General features: G+C 31.4%; 1 protein-coding gene across 3 annotated transcripts in view; it reads left to right on the top strand.

Moving 5' to 3' along the window:
* LOC129790529 (disintegrin and metalloproteinase domain-containing protein 10) overlaps positions 1–11,402 on the top strand; it is a 45,726-nt gene extending 34,324 nt beyond the window's left edge. The window contains exons 5-13 of one of the 3 annotated variants that reach the window (XM_055828060.1): positions 198–459; positions 2,311–2,660; positions 2,733–2,903; positions 4,017–4,177; positions 4,247–4,481; positions 4,548–5,312; positions 7,286–7,567; positions 9,172–9,376; positions 10,830–11,402. In XM_055828060.1, coding sequence (XP_055684035.1) covers positions 198–459; positions 2,311–2,660; positions 2,733–2,903; positions 4,017–4,177; positions 4,247–4,481; positions 4,548–5,312; positions 7,286–7,567; positions 9,172–9,376; positions 10,830–10,954 — 2,556 coding nt within the window. In that variant the 3' untranslated portion in view covers positions 10,955–11,402. Of the gene's footprint in view, positions 1–197; positions 460–2,310; positions 2,661–2,732; positions 2,904–4,016; positions 4,178–4,246; positions 4,482–4,547; positions 5,313–7,285; positions 7,568–7,746; positions 8,225–9,171; positions 9,377–10,829 lie in introns of those variants that run through there. The other 2 variants (XM_055828062.1, XM_055828063.1) reach the window with 2 other exon arrangements.
* Positions 11,403–15,423: the final 4,021 nt, after the last annotated feature.

Below are 15,423 nucleotides of genomic sequence, written 5' to 3'. Positions count from 1 at the left end.
CAAAATGGCCGAAATGAACGGTCTAAAACGTTTGTAGAATCTAAATTATCTGAGACACAATCCACAGGATCCACAGGGATTTTTTTTTCAAGTTCTAAAAAAGTAGAACAAATGTGTCAAGGATGTGAAACCTTCGGTCAATCAATCAATCAACGTTTTTAAATTTTTTCTCGTCTCTCTCTCTGCTCAATTTCCAGATTGACGGTTCAGATGGTCCAGTTGCAGTAGATACATCGCACATCTATCAGGGTGAATTGCTAAATGTACCAAAAAGTCATGTATTCGGCTCGGTAATTGATGGTGTTTTCGAGGGTCGAATAGTAACTGGGCGTGAATCGTATTTTGTGGAGAATGCAAAGCACTATTTTCCAAATAAAACTCATACAGACGAGTCTGGATTTCATTCTGTGATTTACAAAGAGAGCCATGTTTCGGATCCATACGAGGATGTTAGACAAGGTAAGTGTGGGAAAGACTTGATCTCCCCTTCAACCTCTTAAAGTTCCTCCCTCATATTAGAGCTATTTTATTTTTTTCTATATATTTTCTCGTCGTCAAACATCATGCATAATTCAATATTTTCTTGGGTGTTATTGTGTACGGATGAGATTTCGATTGAGGTGATTTCTTTTTTTCCAATAGACAAGACAAAAAAAAAAGACAACAAAGGGGATGAGGGAGATTGCAATAATCCACCTTAAAAATATTTTGGTGTGAATCCCTCCTTAAATGCTCTCTGCGTAGCACATTGAAAAATATTCATGTGAATACAACGTGAGGGGTCAGGAGAAGAATTGATTTATGAAATGTGAATTCCTGTCCGCCCCCGAATAATTCCACCCTCATGGGTGAGAGCAAAAGGAGGGAATATCTCTTCAGAATTTTTTATATTTATCCCTAACACCCTGTATTCACACCGACTGGAGTTTCTTCATCCACAAAAGGGGATGAAGGAGACGTCATCCAGAAGCAGACAAAGTAATTCTAGCACATGAGAAAATGATGATTTGACTTTTGCTTTATACCTTCTTACGGGGAATTTTCCAAAGTGGATGCTCCGTTGCTCCTTCTTGTGAAATATAGAAATTCCAATTTTACACCAGAGTTGATCATTTTTTATGCATAATTTTTCTAGATAAAAGATGAGATTAATTTGTTTTTAAATAAAAGATAATAGTAGATTTAGCAGAGCAAAAGTTTTGACTGTCTGATCTTTTTTTTTTACATTTTGAGATGGTGCGGAAATAAAAGAATCAAAATACTGAAGAGTATCTACTTACAATTTTTCATAATAAATTTAATTTTTTTTATTACAGTTAATATAAAAAAAAATTTAACAAAAAGTTTCCAAATAAACAATTTTCAATGATTTTTTAGATGAATTTTATTAACTTTAAAACTATTGCAAGATTTTGACATTTCAGAACAAAAGATTTATTTTTCAAGAAATATTTATGGAATATCATTAAAATTTTCATGAATCTTTGAAATGGTAAAATTGTAAAGAAAAAGATTTTAACAGAAGTTATGTTAATTTTATTAATTATTAATTAAATTAATTTAATAATTTTTTTAAATTTCTACAAAAAAAGAACGGAGAATTCACTTTCAAAGTATTCAAAGACCTAACCCGTATTTTGAGGTTAATTTCTGAAAATCTTGAAATTTGTATCGCATTAATTTAAAATGAAATTTCAAGATTTACTTTAGAATACGTCCCTGATAAAAATCTTTTCATTTCTTTTCTAACAAATTAAAAGTTTTAAGATTTTGACAGATGGTGTTTTTAAATCGTTCTAGTGTCGTTCTATAAAAGAAAAACAAAGAATGAGTTGCTCCAGAAAATAATCAGAAAGAACTTAAAAGAGTCCTGAAAAAGTTTTTTTTTTTAAATCCTAATTAAGAAAAGAAATAAAATTTTAAAATCTTATAAGATTTTTCCCTAAATATCAAAAATCTTATTACTGACGAATTTTTAAAAAAAGAAAAGAAAATATTTGTATTAGAATCTACCCCTTTGTTGAGATTAATCTTTAAAAAAAATCTTCAATCTGGAAGGTTTTCAGCTCCACTGTAGGTCTCTCACTAGAGTTTCACTCCTTGTATGATTTATGATCTCATTTCAACCCAATATTATTCCCAAATGAAATTATTCAGATGAGCGAATGATTTCGAGATGAAAAGTGCCCACCAGAGAGACTTTTTCCGCATTAATTATCACATCCCCTCCACGGAAAAAGAATGTGTTAAGAGAAAGCCCCCCCCCCTCCCGCTGCAGAGAAATGATTAATTGTCTTATGGTTGACCTAGGTCATGGTGGTGGCTGTGGCATAACTGATGAGATATCAAGTTGGATGGATAGTATACAAAATTCCGCTGTTGAGGAGCCCGAAGAGAAGCCCGCTGCTGTGAAGGAGAACCCCGGTGTGCCCATAAAGGCCAAGGATGAGGATTTCCAATGGCCGCCGCATCAAAAGTACTCCAAGGAAGCGAATTGGCGACCAAATGGGGATGCCAGGAGTGAGGAAAATCACCATGAGGAGGCGCATGAACGTGTGAGGCGTGCAACGAGGCCAAAGGAGGAGAATCGCAATACCTGCTCGTTGTACATTCAAACAGATCCTCTCATTTGGCGCCATATCCGTGAGGGAATTGCAGATGTGAGGAAAAATGAAAAGAAAATTTGTTGGATTGTTTTTAATTTTATTTATTTATTTGTTTTTGCTTATCAGCGTGCCCTGAATCCCAAAATAAAGCACGATCGTGGGAGAAAGCACGAAATTGACGAGAAGACAAGAGAAGAGATCCTCTCGCTGATTGCTCATCATGTTACTGCCGTAAATTACATTTACAGGAATACAAAATTCGATGGGAGAGTTGAGCATCGAAATATTCGCTTTGAAGTGAGTTTTAGAACTATTTTATAGACCAAAGACCTACAGGGTAGGGGGGTTTAAAAAAAAGAACTATTTTATGGAGATTAAGGGAGGAATTCATTACTGAGTAAGACTTAAAATTTTAAAGAAGGAAAATCTGGCGAAAATTTTAATTCTATTTTTAAGTCGATCTTAAGGTTTTGAGTCAATTTTTTAAGTCTGACTTAAAATTTTTAAGTCGGTTTTAAAATTTTTAAGTCGGTTTAAAATTTTTAAGTCGGTTTAAAATTTTTAAGAGGGGCTTAGATTTTCCTGAGTTATCCTGGAAAATATGTAAAATTTTCTGATTAAAGAACTTGAATTTGATAAAAAAATAAATCTTAAATTGCATTGAATAGAGTAAGAAATTTATAAAAAAAAATAAGTCTATGACTTATTTACCTTCATTGTAATATTTTTATTTTATTTTTTTTTGTATCTTATTTTATTTATTTATTTTTATTTTATTTTTCTTTTTATTTTATTTATTTATTTTTGTTTTTTGGGGTTCCAAAAAATTCTTAGAATTTGGAATAATCATACAAGAAAACTCGTGAAAATTGTCGCGTTGCAATGAATCAAATAAAATAAAAAATAAATAAAATAAAAAAATTAAATAAAAAATAAAATAATTAAATAAAAAAAATAAAATAAAATACAAAAAATACAATAAAATACAACCAAAAGACAATAAAATACAACTAATTAATAAAAAAATTAAATCAAATGAAATTGAATAAAAAAAATCAATAAAATAAAAAAATACAAAAAATACAATAAAATACAAAGAATTACATATAATAAAAAATATAAAAAATTAAATAAACAGAATGCATAAAATAAATAAAATAAAACAATAAATAAAATTTAAAAAAAAAACAATAAAATAACAAATTAAAATTTCTCTTTCTATTCAATGGAATTTAAGATTTAAATCAAATTCATGTTCTTTAATCAGAAGACTTAAAAAAAATTCACTTAAAACCTTAAGACTGACTTAAAAACCAAATTAAAATTTTAAGCCTGACTGAGTAGTGAATTCCGCCATTTTCTTTTTTAATCGGTGTGCAATTTTTGTACTTAAATAAAAAAAAATTGTAGGTTCAAAGGATAAAAATCGACGATGATTCCGCCTGCAGTGAGGCCTACAATGGCGAATCTAATCCATTCTGCATGGAAAACATCGATGTATCCAACTTCCTCAATATTCATTCACTTGGAAATCACGAGGACTTTTGCTTGGCTTATGTTTTCACATACAGGTACAGATTTAGGATTAAAAAAAAATGTTTTCTGAAATAAAAAATCATTTTTTTTTTGGCATAAAATAGGGACTTTACGGGAGGAACTTTGGGGCTGGCATGGGTTGCATCTGCATCGGGGGCTTCTGGTGGAATCTGTGAGAAGTACAAGACGTACACGGAGACCGTTGGGGGATTGTATCAGAGCACAAAGAGATCCCTCAATACGGGTATTATTACTTTTGTGAATTACAACAGTAGGGTACCGCCAAAAGTGTCCCAATTGACGCTAGCCCATGAGATTGGGCATAATTTTGGTTCACCGGTAAGTTTCTTTGGGGTTAGATAAATAAGAAGATTGAAATGTTAATTTTTGCTGCCTTCGAAATAGCATGATTACCCTCAGGAATGCCGTCCAGGGGGCCTCCATGGGAACTACATAATGTTCGCGAGTGCCACAAGTGGTGATCGTCCGAATAATAGTAAATTCTCCACGTGTTCCATACGCAATATCTCCAATGTTCTCGATGCCATTGAGGATACAAAGAAGCGAAATTGCTTCCTGGCCAGCGAAGGTGCCTTCTGTGGCAATAAAATTGTCGAGAGTGGCGAAGAGTGCGATTGTGGGTTTAACGATGAAGAATGCCAGGATCGCTGTTGCTACCCACGACAAATTGGGGAGCGTGATTTGAGTATGAATGCCACGGCGCGTGGATGTACACGCCGGGCAAGGACACAGTGTAGCCCGAGCCAGGGGCCGTGCTGTCAGAGTGAGACGTGTAGCTTCGTGCCGGCACATTTGGGTGTTAAATGCCGCGGGGAGACTGAATGCTCGTGGAGTTCCACGTGCAATGGCACAACACCCGAATGCCCCGAACCGAAGCCGCGTGATGATAAGACAAAATGCAACAATGGGACTCAATTGTGCATTGCCGGGGAATGTTCGGGCTCCATTTGTTTGCTGTGGAACATGACTGAGTGCTTCCTCACGTCCTCCATCATTCCCAACATTGACAAGAGGAAGCTGTGTGAGTTGGCGTGCCAGAATGGCAATGATACCACCACGTGTCGTAGTACCAGTGAATTTGCCCACCTTATTGGTCTCCCCGCGGGAGGGATCAATCTGCGTCCTGGATCCCCATGTGATAATTTTCAGGTGAGTCCGCAAATTCAATTTAGTTGCGTGCAATTTAATGTTTGGTTGTAGCGATAATCTCATGCAACTCATAAGCAATTGGTTGCGAGGTTGTGGTTGCTAAAAAGAATATGTCTTGCGTTTGAAAGATTTATGACCCGGAGCTTTTACCTACACCCCCCTAAATTTTTAAATGTCCGTAATTTTAGAAATGACGTCGATCTCTCGATAGGCAAGAAATTTTTTATACAACTCAGCTTGAGTTTTTTTTTCTAGACCAGACATTATTTACTTAACCAGGTTTCAGTTTTATAAGGTGAACTTCAGTTTTTTAATCGAGGTCTTTCTATTAAACTAAATCCTATTTTTTTTTAAACTGAGCTTAAGTCTCCTATGTCATGCTGATGTACCATTCTAGATCTAGCCTGTTTTAACTATTAAAACCTTCGTTTTAGGGAATTGTAAGATAAATTGTATAAGACCTTAAAAAAATTCAAGTTTGACTTAAAAACTTAGTCTCACTTAAGAAACAAAGTTAAGCCGTTTATTAAGCCAGGCCTATTTTCTTTTAAGCCGAACCTTAGTTCCTTTAGATCAGACTTTTAAGACGCAATTAGCCTCAGTTTAGCCTGATCTAACCTTGAAACCTTAAAAGCCTAACCTTAAAAAAGCATAAGTCTACATAGTCTTCAGCAAACGCCTTGCTTTAAGACTTTAGGACTGACTTTTAAAACTTAAACCTAGTTTGAAAAAAAAAAACTGTAGTTTAGTCTAAAAAAGTTTATTCTGGTTTTGAAAAACTCAGAGCTGACTTAAGACAATTTTCCTTTAGCTAAAAAAATCGAAACTTTCTAAATTACAGAGTCTTCATTTTCGATTTTTTAGTTTTCTGATACTGCCGAAAATTAAAGCAAAAAAAAATTAAAAACGTATGACCCGGTGAAATTCATCCTAAACCCGCAGCCCAGGGATCATACACCGAAATCCGAAGTCTCCGGGTGAAAATCCTAGTGGTGATAATAAAATGTTCCTTTTTAGCTGTGATTCTTTCTTCAAAGAAGCACAGCTTCTGTGTACATTTAAAACCTATTTAGACCCGTAGATCATACGGATTTAAAAGGTTTAACGGGTTAACTTTTGAATTAAAAGAAGAAGAAAGTTGAAATTACACAGAGAAAAATAAATGTGAAAGATACTTTTTTATACTATTAGGAATTTATTATTACTTTTAGGAATCCTTTCTTACAAGAAATAAATTGTAAACTAACAGTTCCTTAACCCTTAATTCATATTTAAATAACAAAACTTCATAATAATTGAGTGAATTTCCTTCTCTCTTATTTGATTTATTGACATGATATTTAGGCCAATAGTTCGCTCATATTCCAAAGTATAAAACACTTAAAAAGTTCTACACCCCCTCTGTAGTCTTCTAAGGGGTGGGAGGGGAATTTATGTGCAAAATATAACGAATGAGGTCATTTTTAAAGACTTCACATGGGGGTGGTGTGGGCAATACACAACACACTTGAAAAGTTTTAAACTTTTTTTTCTTTCTCCCATTTTGTCTGAAATGTCTTTAAAGAAAAATTCTAAATAGTCTCAAGAGGGTAGGTATGTATGTTCTCTTTGTTTCTTCGCGTTATAAACTTTCTTTTTTGTTTCAAAGTTATAAAATCATTCCTCAAATTACACAACAACAATAATTTGCGTCTCTCTTGCAAAAGGCACACGCGGTGGGCTTTTTGGGGGGAGGGAGGTCTCTCCATCCAGTTGTTGTTGTTGTTACGTCTAAATTGTTCCAACTTCCTTCGTATCCTTCGTATAGGCTAAGTGGAGGAGCATAGAGGGAGTTATAAATTAATTAGCTCTACCCCCGACTGGGGTGAAAGTTAAAAAAAAAAAGTTTAAAAAAAATAGAAGGAAAAAAAATGAGGTCACATCAGGGTGAGAGTTGGTTGATTAATTGTTCAACCACTTTTCCCCATTCTCAGGGATACTGCGACGTGTTTCTCCGATGTCGCGCCGTGGATGCCGAGGGTCCATTGGTGAGACTGAAAAATCTCTTATTCAACAAAGAGACTTTGTTTACGGTGGCACAGTGGATTACGGACAACTGGTACGCTGTCATCCTCATTGGCATTGGCTTTATAATCTTCATGGGGATGTTCATTAAATGCTGTGCCGTACATACGCCAAGTTCTAACCCTAAGAAGCCACCAGCAAGGAGGATTAGTGATACTCTGCGTGGACCAATGAACACGCTTAGGCGAATGGTGAGTAAATGATCTTTTATTTATTTATTCTTTTCATTTCATTTTTAAGGGTAGATCTAAGGTCTTCCTTCTTTTGTATATTACATAATCTAATTGACAGTTTAAGTTCCGAAGTATACGATTAATTTACAAATAACACACCATCACGCCAAAACAATGAATTTAATATTTAATTTCAGTCTCAAATGATCTTCTATGAATATGAATATCCCGCCCATAGACCGGGAAATCTTCTTATGTGAATAAAAGAAGATTTAAAAAAAAAAAAGAAAAAAATGCCAAAGAAAAATTCTGGACAATCTTCATCATCATAAAATCACAATTTTATTCATGCATGAATTTACTTAAAAAAAAAAACAAATATCTTGTGCATTTGATTTTATTCAAAATATTAAGTAAGTTTTCTTATTTTCAGAAATTATATTCTTTGTTAGATTTAGAAAAGTTTCGTCAAGGCTTCTATATAGTTTCTCAAGATAAACGTCTTCTGTGTTATACCTTTGTCCACTAAAATTGAAATTAGGATGAAATCTAATGTGAAATAGTTAGTAGAGTTAGAATTGTGTTAGAACCTCATGACTAACAAAACCACTGAAGATCATAATTAACACGATTTTCTGTTAAACTCATCGTTAAACTTGTCCATGAATGAAGATGAAAGATTTGCTCTGTTAAAATGAAATTTGCACCGAAGTTTTTTGCCTCATAAAACGGTTAGCCAATGAAAATACTTAAACCGTTTTGATCAGTCAATTAGAGCTCTATAAAGTGCATCAGACAATCTCCGGATATCAAAATTAGCATTTATTGAAAAATTAAAATTTTAAGTCTTACCTAAAAAAATAACTCAAAATTTTAAGACGAACCAAAAATTTAAAGCTCAACTTAAAAATCGTACTGAAAATTATAAACCCGACTTACAAAAATGACTCAAAATTATAAGATTGACTTAAAATTTTAGGACCGACCTAAAATTTTAAACCGAACTTAAAAAACTGACTCAAAATTGTAGGACCGACTTAAAATTAAAGACCGACTTTAAAATTAAAGACCGACTTAAAAAACTGACTTAAAATTTTAGGACAGACTTTAAATTTAAGGACTGATTTAAAAAAATGACTTAAAATTTTAGGACAGACTTTAAATTTTAAACTCTAGTTAAAAAACTGACTTAAAATTTTAAGACTTAAAATTTTAGGACCGACTTAAAAAACTTCCTTAAAATTTCAGGACCGACTTAAAATTTTAAACCTAACTTAAAAACTGACTTATAATTTTAAGCCCGACTTAAAAAACTGACTTAAAATTTAAGCCTGACTAACTAGTGAACATTGCTTCATCCTCATATTCTCTTTCTTATTCATTATTACATAACGTTCTATTCGAAGGCGTGGCTTCGGTGCAAAGGTTATTCAAACTAGAGTACTATAGCATTGTAAGATCGACTGTAAGTCCTTAAAAGAAAGCTTAAAAGTCCTTTGTTTAGAACTCCCAAAACAGCCTATAGAACCAGATTATCTGATTTAGGCACTCACGAGGACATTTGAATTCTTTCAACAAAAAAAGTCCTTTTTGTATGTAATTTGTTGCTCCTTCTCCTCCAGCGCCATCATCACAGTGGCGGTGCTTCAAGGAGCATACCACCGCAACATCGTGAACGCTCACGAGGACGCTCAGGCGGGATGAATCGGAGTGGCGTTCAGCCAGCACCGAGACGACCGCCATCATCGGGTCGTGGGCCAAGTGGATCACGTGCACCAGCTCATGGGTATGGTGAGGGAAGGGGACAGCAGTACTATCCCCCGAAAGGTGTGTTCTACAAGCCAGTGCGCTCGTGAAACCTTGACAGCAGCAGCAGCGGGAATGGTGTCTTTGCCACTAAATTCCCCATCTTTTTGTCTCGTCCATTTCCGCTGCATTTTCTTTTTTTAGATTTCATTTTGTTGATGCTTCTTGTCCAATTTTGTCTGTCAATTTTTGTTGTGCTGCTAATTTAGCTTCCTGTTTTACCCTCTCCCTGATTATTTTTTTTTCTTTTTGCACTATGTCATGTCCGCAATGTTGTCCTTTTCATTGCCACCATTCGCATGATTTCTGTGAAGTGACTTTTTAGTTCCGGAAGTTCTTTTTTTTTAATTTTTGTTTTAAATATTTTACTCCTTTGTGGAAAAAGTGGGGAAGATGTGATCTTGAGAAATATCATTGATTTAATTATCTGAAGAAATTGACTTTTTAATGCGATTTTAAAATTAACGGCATTGCCGATAAGTTGAAGAATAATGGCTTCCTGTTGTACAAGAAAAAGTTAATTTATTTGTCTTTTTATGCTGAAGGATTTACAATAATATAATAACTTGAATAGATAAATTAATTTAATAAACCTTCTCAATAAAACTAAAATTAAATTTTGAATAAATTAAAAATAGTGACAGATAACTGGATTACTCTAATGTTTATTACGGAGCAAGCACGTTTGCATCCGTACATCTTGCCTTCTAAATTCGATCTGTCTTTTTTGCCGCCAAATCTTTCCTTTTACCCCACATTCTCTATTTTCACCACTCGAATTCACCACTTCGAGTGCGCGCCAAATTCAAATATTATTTTATTTCAAAAGTTTTCCGAACATCTAATATCCGTTTTCTTTAAGTTCTTTCATATTTATCTTCAAATGGTTTTTCTATCGCTTCTTTGAGAATTTCTTGTCAGAACTTTCTGCTAAAATTTCCTTAATTTTCATTTAACAAATAAATATTTATTTAGGCAAAAAATCGCAAAAAAAATCCTCAAGTTCTTCTACAATTAAATCTTAATTCAGTGGCAAGCAAAAAATAAAATTCTCAGAGTCTTCTTACTCAAGAACATCTCCCTCGAAAGAATTTTCCTTAATTCTTATGCAAATATTTTTCTTTTGCATTTTTAATTGTCATTTTTTTCCATAGTAGAAAAGTTTTAAATTCCCTCGAGAGAAGCTTTGTTTAAAACTTTTTTTTTAAACATATTATTTAGTTTTTTTTTTTGCAAAAACAAGTGCCTAAGGCTTAGAGAACATATTTTTCTTTTTTATTTATAATTTTGTTGTTAGTAAATTATTAACATATTGGTTTAACTAGAATTTTTTTTATCTCTAAATTAAACTTTTTTTTTCAAATAGAAATTAACAAAGTAATTCTATTTTATTAAAATTTAATAATTTTCAATGAATGTAAAGTAAAATAATTTGAAAAAAAAATAATTAAAGAAAATAAAATAAAATTTGCAGCCACCGCTCCACCAGCACCGAACTATAGTCGCGCCAATCATCCGGAAGTGTACTCGGAGGCATTTCCGCCTGATCCGCGGCATGCATATGAAATGCCAATTCGTCACCCAAACACTAAAGTCTGACCAGACGACATCATCAGCTTTATTTCGCCAGGAGATTATTATATTTCTGTATTTTGCTATTACTCGTCTCGTTTGTCCGTTGTGGGTGATTGAGTTTAGTTTTTAGGGAGTGATACAAACAAAAATTATTAATTAATTGATTAAAATTTGTAAAATGTCACACAGAGAATGGAAAATGATGGGTAAGTCTTGCTTTTTGCGCGCGTCATTTTCACAATATAAAAAAAATCCATCTGGAATGATTTTTTGCAATTTTTTTCTCTTGCAAATGAGAATTCCATAAAAGATCTCACAAAACATTTTTTTTTTTCATTTTAAAAGAATAAAATATTCAAGAGGAAAAAGGAGAGAGAGAGAGAAGGGGAATAATTTAAAAATTTTTCAGCAATTTTAAGCTTCACTGAGGGAGACTTTAAGGTTCTATTTAAAAAAAAAAGTTTTAAGTGGACTTTTCACTTTATTTAATTGTTTATGTACAAAAGAATCCCCAAAGAATTTCTTGTTCATTTCACGCAGGATGTTGGTGTTGAAAAGCTTGTTAAAAGCTCCTTTCACAGAGCAATTGAAAATACTATACATAATACAACTTTACTCTCGTGACGTTCTTTACAAATTATCGTACAAAGTTCAGGGAGGAAAATATTCTTGGAAAATGAAGGAAAAAAAAGTTCTGTTCGCTGGGAGAATTACAAGTAAATTCCCCGGAAAATCCAACATTTTTTTTTACATGGAGAATGTGCAAGAAAAACTTTTCATTTCCTTTTCTCCGTTGCAACTTGTTCTATTTTTTTTATTTTTCTTTGGAGAAAAGAAATCGACACTCCATAGCCTTTCAATGCTGCATTTAATTGTTTAAATTCTCTCTTTCTCCCTCTCTCTCTCTTTTGAACATTTCGTATTTTATGTGCAGGATAAATGATTTTAAAATATTATGAAATTTTTTTTAAATCATGAAAAAGCTTTTTCGGGGGGATTATGTATGTGTGTGCAAAATGAATGTGCATTTAACTGCCAAAAGTCATTAAACTGCCAAATTCATTCGAAAATTCAAATTAAAAAAAATGAGAGAAAATCCCAAAATTCCACACACACACTGCAACAAAATTTTGCAATTAATGGGGTTTGATGAATAAATTATTAAAAAGAAAATCTTGTACGAAATTCATCTGGTTTCACGAACAAAAAAAAAAACACAATGGAGAGATTATTAAGAACAAGAAAATTTAAAAGAAGAAAAAACTAATGTTCCAAAAATATATTTTAGTAGAAGATGATTAAAATTTAAAACAAAATGACTGTAAACTGAAATTTAAAAAAAATTCACTATTTCCATCATCAAGGAGATGACTATATTTAAAAAAAAACATTCTCATAAATCTCAAACGTTAGAAAGACGAAGAGAAAGAATGTGCTAAAGTGAAGTTAGAACGAAGAAGTGAAGAAAATTAATTAAATGGAGGAAGTTTAAAACAGAAATCACGTGAATTTACTTTCTATATTCTCCATCAAAATCTTTACTAAATCTTTTTACTTCAATTTCTCTACTAAAACTAATTATTTCACAGGTTTACCATTTTTTTCCATTTTTGTTTATTCAATTTTTTACCATTTAATTCAAATTAATCGCTCTAACTTTAAGAATTTTAGCACATTTTCTTTTCTAATAAATCGATAACTCCAAAGCATTTTATATTCATTTTATTCCCTCAAATAAACAGGACGTACTCTTATCCGGAGATTAAAAAAAATTATTTTCTGTATTTTTTAAAAATAAATAGATTTTTATAAATTTTTCCATCATTTTTCTTTTGAATTTTTTTTTAAGACAAACATTTAGAACAAACGAAAAACTTCGAAATTACTTTTAAGCTATGATTTTTTTTAATAGGAAAAACTAAAAGAATTTTTAACTGTTTTAGATTTATTATAATAATTTTGATACGTTAACAAGTCGTAAGAATAATAATTAAGTTCTGTTTAGGAACGAATTAAATAAACAGAAAAAAAACCTTTTTAAATAAAAAAAAATGTACAAGTCTGAGTGAATGTCTCATTCCCCTCCTCTTTTATTGAAAGATTTATATTATTTTTTTTTAAATAAATAATTTGTAATAAGGAATTTATCTCGTGGTAATAATTAAGAAAAAAATATTTACATTTTAATGAATATTAATCGAAAAAAATTGATTTTTACAATTTATTGAGATATAATGAAGAAAAAAATATTAAAATAAGTGAACTCTATAAAAAATGCAAAGAAAAATGATAAATGTGACAATGTTACTCTTGAAAGAAATTCTTAACGATTCTCTCCAAAAATTATGGACCTCTTTGCATTATATAGTCTACAAAGCATTTAAATTAGGAGAAGAAAATTAAAACATTAAAGTTTCTTTTACGGAGAATTTAAAAGAGAAAATCAAGAAGAAACTTCTCCGATTTTCTTCTCAAACTTCTTCCACTGAAAAAATATTTACTGAGAAAAAAAAAGAAGACGGTATAAATAGACGTTGTATAAAAGAAAAAAAAAGAGATTACATTTGATAGAATCTAGGTAACTTCCCTTAAAAAATATATATTAACACTTAAAGAAAAAAAAAAACGGGGGTTGTAAATAGAAAGAGAAAAAACATCGCGATTGCATTTTCTTCAGAAAGGGGTTTTGCAGTGATTGAAGAGGGTTAGAATGGGGGCAAAAAACAAGAATGGTTCTAGTGACAAATAATAGGAAGAAGAAATGCATGATTTTCTCATGAAACAAGAAATATTTTACGATATTGAAAAAACTAAGAAAAAAAAGAGAGATAAAAAATATATATAAAACATTCTTAGAATTCTAAAAGAAGAAATAAATTTAGAAAAGAAAAGTAAGAAAAGTCTGTAAATAAGATTTATTTTAGAATCTTTCTCGCGACAGAGATAAAATTAAACAAAAAAAAAGAAAAGAAAATTGAAAAAAAAGAAGAAACTTTCAATCTAGAGGAATGTGTTGTGTATAAAAACAAGAAAGAATGAGAAAGACAAGTTACGGAGATGCTGAAGGAGAAGAAAATGACCAATAATTGTTTCAAGTGTATGTAAAGTGTAAAATTGTATAAAAACGGGGAAGACAACTGATGGGGTTTGAAGAAGTTGAAAAAAGGCAAATAATTCGTCTCACAGAATTGTGTGTGAGTGTATATAGAATTTAATTCCAAGAAAACAATTTTCATTTCAAAGCTACACAACAACACGGTGGGAATGAATGGTGGAATTTTGCGCAATTTAATATCAACACTGACAATGCCTTTCAGGTATTTTTAAAAGACTTTCATTAAATGAGTTAAATGCTAAAAAAAAAAGATAAAATTTCTTTTGAAAAAAATCTTTAATTTCGCAAATAAAATCGGCGCCTAAAACCTACAGGAGCCTTATTATAGAATTCAGGAAAAATATAATTCTAACGATTTTTCTATTAGAAATAGCTTTGTCTCAGTTCTAGAAAGCTGATCCGAAAGAAATCCAAAGAAAATTCTTTGGAAGAAACTATTATAAGAATGTGTGAGCTATTCTCTTGGGAAAAGTTCAAAAACTTGAAAAGATTTTTTAAAAAAATTAGTTCAAAAAACCTTTAAAGAATTCTTAAGGAAACCGCTATAAAAAAACAACTTTTATGACTTTTCTAGAACACTCAAAAATCTGTAAAGAATATTTTTCAAAATCAATACAGAATCTTTAAAAAGGCTCATAATTCTATACAGAATTCTTTAAAAAAAATTCAAAAAATATTTTTCAAAAGTCTGTGAAGAATCCTCTTGGGAAAAGTTCTGAAATCTTGTGAGGAATTTAGAAATAATTAATTTCAAAAACCTTTAAAGAATTCTTTAGGAAACCGTTATAAAAAAAACAGCTTTTATGACTTTTCTAGTTCAAAATTGTTTTTAAATTGTTTTAAAAAGTTTTTTCAAAAGTCCTTGAAGAAAATCCTCTTGGAAAACGTTCAGAAATCTTGTGAGGAATTAAAAAAATAATTAATTATGAGAAATCTTTAAAGATTTCTTTAGTAAACCGCTATAAAAAAAATTTTTATGACTTCTAGAAGAACACTCAAAAATCTCTTAGGATTTTTTTATATAAGTATTTAGAAACTTTGAAAGAATTCTTAAATCCATCTTATTTTTAAAATAGCTCATAATTCTTTACAGAATTCTTTGAAAAAACGTTCAAAAAATTTTAAAATTACTTTTGAAAAGCTTTTTCAAAAATCCGTGAAGAATCCTCTTGAAAATACTTCAAGAATCCTTGAAAAAATGTTCCTAAAAATGACTTTAATTCAGAAAAATTACGTTTCCATTATTATGGCCATCACTGTGCTAACAAACTTTTGAATCTAATTGTTTTCAAGAATAAAAGGAGTTTATTAATCGATATTATGCGTAATCTTGCAAAGAATCAAAGGAACTCCTGAGATAATGATGAATAGACACCTT

This window comes from Lutzomyia longipalpis, chromosome 2 (genome assembly GCF_024334085.1).
Source record: "Lutzomyia longipalpis isolate SR_M1_2022 chromosome 2, ASM2433408v1".
Lineage (NCBI taxonomy): Eukaryota > Metazoa > Arthropoda > Insecta > Diptera > Psychodidae > Lutzomyia > Lutzomyia longipalpis.
The sequence above is the reverse complement of the archived record's forward strand: the minus strand, read 5'-3'. Positions and strand labels throughout refer to the sequence as shown.